General features: G+C 34.0%; 1 protein-coding gene across 1 annotated transcript in view; it reads left to right on the forward strand.

Moving 5' to 3' along the window:
• LOC107687219 (eIF-2-alpha kinase GCN2-like) overlaps positions 1-6,688 on the forward strand; it is a gene marked incomplete at its 3' end in the record, with an annotated part of 21,347 nt that overhangs the window by 11,258 nt on the left and 3,401 nt on the right. Inside the window, exon 5 of the mRNA XM_016484457.1 lies at positions 2,938-3,018. Within this exon, the coding sequence (XP_016339943.1) occupies positions 2,938-3,018 (81 nt within the window). The remainder of the gene's footprint in view (positions 1-2,937; positions 3,019-6,688) is intronic.

Below are 6,688 nucleotides of genomic sequence, written 5' to 3' on the forward strand. Positions count from 1 at the left end.
TGTCTGTCTCGCCTCACTCTTCTTGTCTGTCTCGCCTCACTCTTCCTGTCTGTCTCGCCTCACTCTTCCTGTCTGTCTCGCCTCACTCTTCCTGTCTGTCTCGCCTCACTCTTCCTGTCTGTCTCGCCTCACTCTTCCTGTCTGTCTCGCCTCACTCTTCCTGTCTGTCTCGCCTCACTCTTCCTGTCTGTCTCGCCTCACTCTTCCTGTCTGTCTCGCCTCACTCTTCCTGTCTGTCTCGCCTCACTCTTCCTGTCTGTCTCGCCTCACTCTTCCTGTCTGTCTCGCCTCACTCTTCCTGTCTGTCTCGCCTCACTCTTCCTGTCTGTCTCGCCTCACTCTTCCTGTCTGTCTCGCCTCACTCTTCCTGTCTGTCTCGCCTCACTCTTCCTGTCTGTCTCGCCTCACTCTTCCTGTCTGTCTCGCCTCACTCTTCCTGTCTGTCTCGCCTCACTCTTCCTGTCTGTCTCGCCCCACTCTTCCTGTCTGTCTCGCCTCACTCTTCTTGTCAGTCAGCTGGACTCACTCTCCTCACTGGAGAAATTACATCTGATCTGTGATGCGACTGTTGTTCAGCACGCTGCATTGAGCAGCCGCGTTCAGTTTTTAATTGTAGTGTCTGTTCTTTTATTGAACTAAATGATTTTTATTTCTATAAAAAAATCTAACGACGGTGGGGGTCGGTGCCACGGTGGGCAAGTGACGTAACCGGTGTTGCGGCTTAACAACGGTATCACCGTCAGCACCGTCTATCGCGGCAAGCCTACTACATGTGCGTTTTCTTTCTCATGTTTAAGACAAAAACAGCTGTGTTTGTGATGATGTACTGACGTAGTTTTCTGCATACTGGTCGATAAATATGAAAGAAGTCAGTTTCTGCTTGGAACAACCTTTAATGCAGAGAAACGTACGGAACGTTTCGAGAACGGACACAAACCGGGAACCTTCAGACGTGTGTGCTGCACGCAAACAAAGCGCAAGTTCTTTTCGTTCCTTCGTTTTAAATCACATTAAAATACGACCGCAGGAATCGTTAAGCAGAATCGAAATGCATGCGTCTTATCGAATACCCAGTTCTTGGAAATTAGGAACCGGTTTTAGAATATAACCATTAGGGCTGGGTATCGTTCAAACATTTTCGATACCGATACCGATACCTTGACTTCGATACCAGTCCCTAAACGATACTTTTTTCGATACCAATTTTATGAAATAAATTTTAACAAGATTGCATTATCTGAAAAATAATGACTCATCTCCTGAGCCACTGCACAAAGGAACAAAATGTAACCAACACAATAAATCAGTGCAAATAGTTTTAATAAAGCTCAAATAGTCTTCAGTTTACACATCTGTTAGGCTACATTTACAGTAGTGCGTGTTTGTGTTAAACGCATAGCTCAGACAGAATCATGATTTCTATTTATTTTCCACTGATTTACTGATGAGCATCAGCAGCTTCCAGCGCTGTCTGCCTGTGTTCTCTCTTCCATGATCGCTGCTCTGACTCAGAGTCAGAGGTAATAACATATTTAATTTCAGCTACATTACATGGCCAAAACACACATTAGACGGCAATCGGAAGTTATTACAAACACTCGATGGTGGTTTAAAGTGAGTTTTGAGTAAAAGCGGAATATAAATCTCATTTATTGTCTTATGTAGCATGATGCTACAGTTTGCATGAATGGTCACGTAACTCTCTTTCGGTCGTGTAACGTTGATCGATCTGTCGTGTGCTGCAGGCTTTTTGGCTCACTGACGCTGATGAGATTAACCCTTTAGGTATCGAAATGTGGTACCGAACGACGAGACGTTTTTCGATACTCGATGGTATCGAGGCAATTCGGTCGGTGCCTAAAAAGTATCGAACTCGATACCCAGCCCTAGGAACCGGTTATTTTGATACCCAACTCTATTTATAAAATAAGTACACTGCCGGTCAAAAGTTTGAGATCAGTAAGACTTGTAATGGTTTTACAGGAGTTTCTTCTGCTCGTCAAGGCTGCATTTATTTGATTAAAAATACAGGAAAAAATGTAATATTGTGAAATATTATTATGCTGTAAAATAACCTTTTTTTTATTTCAGTATCTGTTAAACTGTAATTTATATCTGAGATCAAAGCTGTATTTTCAGCATCATTACTCCAGTCTTCAGTGTCACATGATTGTCAGAAATCAGTATAATATGCTGATTTATTATCAGAGCTGAAACTGTTGCTGCTTCATATTTTTTTGGAAGCTGTGATACATTTTTCTTTGATTCTTTGATGAATAAAAAGATAAAAAGAACAGCATTTATTCAAAATAGAAATCTTTTCTAACAATATACACCACCGTTCAAAAGTTTGGGGTCAGTACATTTATATTCTTTTTTTTTTTTTTTAAAGAAATTAAAACTTTTATTCAGCAAGTATGTGTTAAATTGATAAGAAGTGATAGCAGAGATTTCTATTTTGAATAAATGCTGTTCTTTTGAACTTTTTATTCATCAAAGAATCCTGAAAAAAGTATCGCAGTTTCCAAAAAAAACAATTTGATAGTTCATAATTCTAATAATAAATCAGTATATTAGAATGATTTTTGAAGATCATGTGACACTTTATACTGGAGTAATGATGCTGAAAATACAGCTTTGCATCACAGAAATAAATTATATTTTAAAGGATATTAAAATAGAAACCATTTTTTTATATTGTAATAACATTTTGCAAGATTACTGATTTTTTCTGTATTTTTAATCAAATGAATGCAGCCTTGATGAGCATAATACACTTCTTTTAAAAACAATACAAGATCCCTAACTTTTGACCGGTAGTGTACATCTTTTAGAAGTGTCTGGTGTTGATGTTAGTGCTGTACGTATTTATTTACAGTCTAACAATCCAGTGTATTGTTTTAATGCTGGTCTCACTTTCAGTATTTCTCTCCGCAGCAAAACGAGATTCTCGCAGAAATCCAGAGGAGAGAGGAGGAGAGGCGAGAAGAGAGGAGAAAGAAAGAGATAGCCAAACTGGTGAGATCTTTGTTCATCTGAGAAAAGAAAAGAAAACCAAACAAAAGCCAGTTACTGCGACAGTAGAAGGAATATAGCATTAGCTGGATGAATGTGAAAAATCAACCAAATGTACAATATTGTGTCTTCCTTCGTAAAATACCAAGGCTTGTGGGTTTAATCAGGTTGTGTTATATCAGATACAATATTTAAATATTTAATTATATAAACAGTATTAATTTTCACAGCTTTGGGCCTTTTGTATTGTAATTCTTATTATTATATTCTAATAGTATTTATAATATTCATAATATTTAAAAATTATAGTTTAAATATATTAGAAATTAAATATTATAATTGTATTTATAATATTTATATAATTTTTAAATAATCATATGGGCCTATTTTATTATTATATTTATATTTAAATAATTACTTTTATATGCATTTTTATTTTTTATAGCATTGCAGTAAATCATAGGGGCCTACTATGTTACATTTTTTATTGTTGTATTATATTGTTTAAATAATGCATATAAACATTATAAATGGTCTTAGCAGTGAGGTTTTATTTGTTAATATATTCTATTATTAATTTTTTATTATATATACAGTCAAACCAAAAACTATTATATAATATAATTTTATTATATATAATTTTATATAATTTTTAATATTTGTTTACTAGTGGGTGCAGGACACCATAGTTCATTCAATAAAAGTAAACTAAAAAAATAAAGTAAACTGTGACATATTACACCCAAAAAGTATTCATAAATTGGACTAACAGTAAAGTTAATAAATATTTGGGACTAAAAATAATTCCGATACTTTGACCTGAGCATGTTCTGTTTGTCCCGAATATCACGAGTTTAAATGTGATTTACACAACAGTTCAGTAAATAAGAAGTTAATACTGTTATATTTTAAACACAATATTATGTTTTTGCTCAATTTAGCATAGAACATATTATCTTTAAAGCCATAGCAGAATTGTTGTTCTGAGCGACACAGCGGTGTTTAGTTTCTGAATGAATCCGCGTTTTGAACGAATCGTGTGAATCGTGTGAATCAATGATTCAAATGCCCATTCATAGGGCGAATTCCAAACAGAAGTGTGCATCCCTATGCCCTACTCTCTTCGAAGGGCAGAGCCCTTGTTTAATTCTCTCATCATTTACTCACCCTCATGTCGTTTTAAACCTTTCTTTTGTGGAACAAGAAATAAGGTATTTTGAAGACTGTTGGTACAAAGCTGTTTTGGTTACTAATGACTTTTATTGTATGAACAAAAAATAGAGGTTACTGATATGTTTCTCAAATTATCTTCTTTTATGTTCCATAGTTTATGTTAGGCCATTGCAGCCTAAATGTTTATGTGTAATATATTTTATGTTGAATCAATTAAAATATTTATTTCTAAAGCTACACTTTGTAATGTCTACTTGATATACTTTCTCATTTAACACAAAAATAGCTTTAAATAATCTTTTGTGGGTATTTTCACAGTCAAATTTATTTTGCGATTAATTAGATTAATTAATCGAAACCATGTAATTAATGACTGACAGCCCTATTTTTTACATTTCTTATTGTTATCAATGTTTGAAATAGTTATGCTGCTTAATAGTTTTGTGGAAACCATGTTATGTTTTGTTTTCAGGATTATTTGATGAATAGAAAGAATTTAAATTTTTAGAATTTCAAAAGAACAGCATTTGTTAATAACATTATAAATGTCTTTACTGTTACTTTTGGTTTAAATTTAATGACCCCAACTTGAATTCAGTTTTTCTTCCTAACATTTTCCACAAACTCACCCTCTTTCACACCCCGAGGTTTGAAACCCCAGATTTAGTGAAATCGCCCAGTGCGACAGTTGATTTAGTGAGGACGATGTGTTTCCTAAGGAGAGAGAGATGAGCGTGGAGGTGCAAATAGATCAGGAGCAGAAAATGACTGCATTCGTATCACCGAGACCATTCATTGTTGAAACTAGAAGACATCTGCTTATAATCCAGAATGACTGTAAAGTGCAGCTCTCATCTGCTCTGTATTAGCTGGAGATGTGTGAGATAGACAGATTAAGAGTCATGGAGAGAGAAAGAGAGAGTATGGAAGAGAGAAAGCATTTTATTGGCAGCAGAGTGATGATGTAATGAAACAGGCACCTGTCCACAGTGTGCCTCTCTCTCTGTGTGTGTGTGTGTATGTGTGTGTGTGTGTGAGGGTCTCGCTGGCTGCAGGGTTTGTTTTCCAGCCTTCCCATTCTTATCTCATGACTAACTTTACAGCAACTGAGTACGTCCCCCCCAAAACCTCACCCATCACCCCCAGCTTCTGCTCACACTGACATTTTATATAATTTTTAATATTTGTTTACTAGTGGGTGCAGGACACCATAGTTCATTCAATAAAAGTAAACTAAAAAAATAAAGTAAACTGTGACATATTACACCCAAAAAGTATTCATAAATTGGACTAACAGTAAAGTTAATAAATATTTGGGACTAAAAATAATTCCGATACTTTGACCTGAGCATGTTCTGTTTGTCCCGAATATCACGAGTTTAAATGTGATTTACACAACAGTTCAGTAAATAAGAAGTTAATACTGTTATATTTTAAACACAATATTATGTTTTTGCTCAATTTTGCAGAGAACATTACCTTTAAAGCCACAGCAGAAGTGTTGTGCATGTTTAGTTTCTGAATGATTCAGCCTTTTGAACGAATCATAAAGGCATTTATCGCCACCTGCTGGCAGATTTAGTTTCTTATTTAGAGTATTATTTCATTAAAAAAATTATAATAATAATAAAAACATTAAAGAGAGAGTTCACCCAAAACAATTTAAATTCTGTCTTTATTTACTCAGCCTCATGTTGTTTCAAAACTTTCTTTTGTGGAACATAAACGAAGGTATTTTGAAGACAAAGCTGTATTGTATGAACAAACAATACTGAGATGTTTCTCACATTATCTTCTTTTATGTTCCATGTTTATGTGTGATTAATTTTATGTTGAATCAAACAAAATATTTCTTTCTAAAGCTACAATTTGTAACGTCTACTTGATACTTTCTCATTTAACACAAAAATAGCTTTAAATAATCTTTTTGGGATATTTTCACAGTCAAGTTTATTTTGCGATTAATTAATTGAAACATTGTGTCAAAAGTTTGGGATCAGTAAGATTTTTAATGTTTTTTAATGGAGGCTTTTATACTCATCAAGGCTGTATTTATTTGATCAAAAAAGCAGAAAAAACAGTAATATTTTGAAATATTTTTCAATTTCTAATATTGTTTTTGTTTTGTTTTAATATATAGTAAAATGTAATTTATTTCTGTGATGCGCAGCTGTATTTTCAGCATCATTACTCCAGTCTTCAGTGTCACATGATCTTCAGAAATCATTCTAATATGCTGATTTATTATCAATGTTTGAATCTTTGATGAATAAAAAGTTAAAAAGAACAGCATTTATTTAAAACAGAAATCTTTTCTAACAATAAAAGTATTTACTATCACTTTGTATCAATTGAACACATCCTTGCTGAATAAAAGTTTTAATTTCTTTCAAAAAAGAAAGAATCAAAATTTACGGTAGTGCATATTGTAACACATTGTTAAAATCAAAAGTTGCAACTGTGTTATTTAATGAGCTAACATGAACTAAGACTTGTATTT

The sequence above is a fragment of the Sinocyclocheilus anshuiensis genome, unplaced genomic scaffold (genome assembly GCF_001515605.1).
Source record: "Sinocyclocheilus anshuiensis isolate Anshui unplaced genomic scaffold, SAMN03320099.WGS_v1.1 scaffold1569, whole genome shotgun sequence".
Taxonomy (NCBI): Eukaryota; Metazoa; Chordata; class Actinopteri; order Cypriniformes; family Cyprinidae; genus Sinocyclocheilus; species Sinocyclocheilus anshuiensis.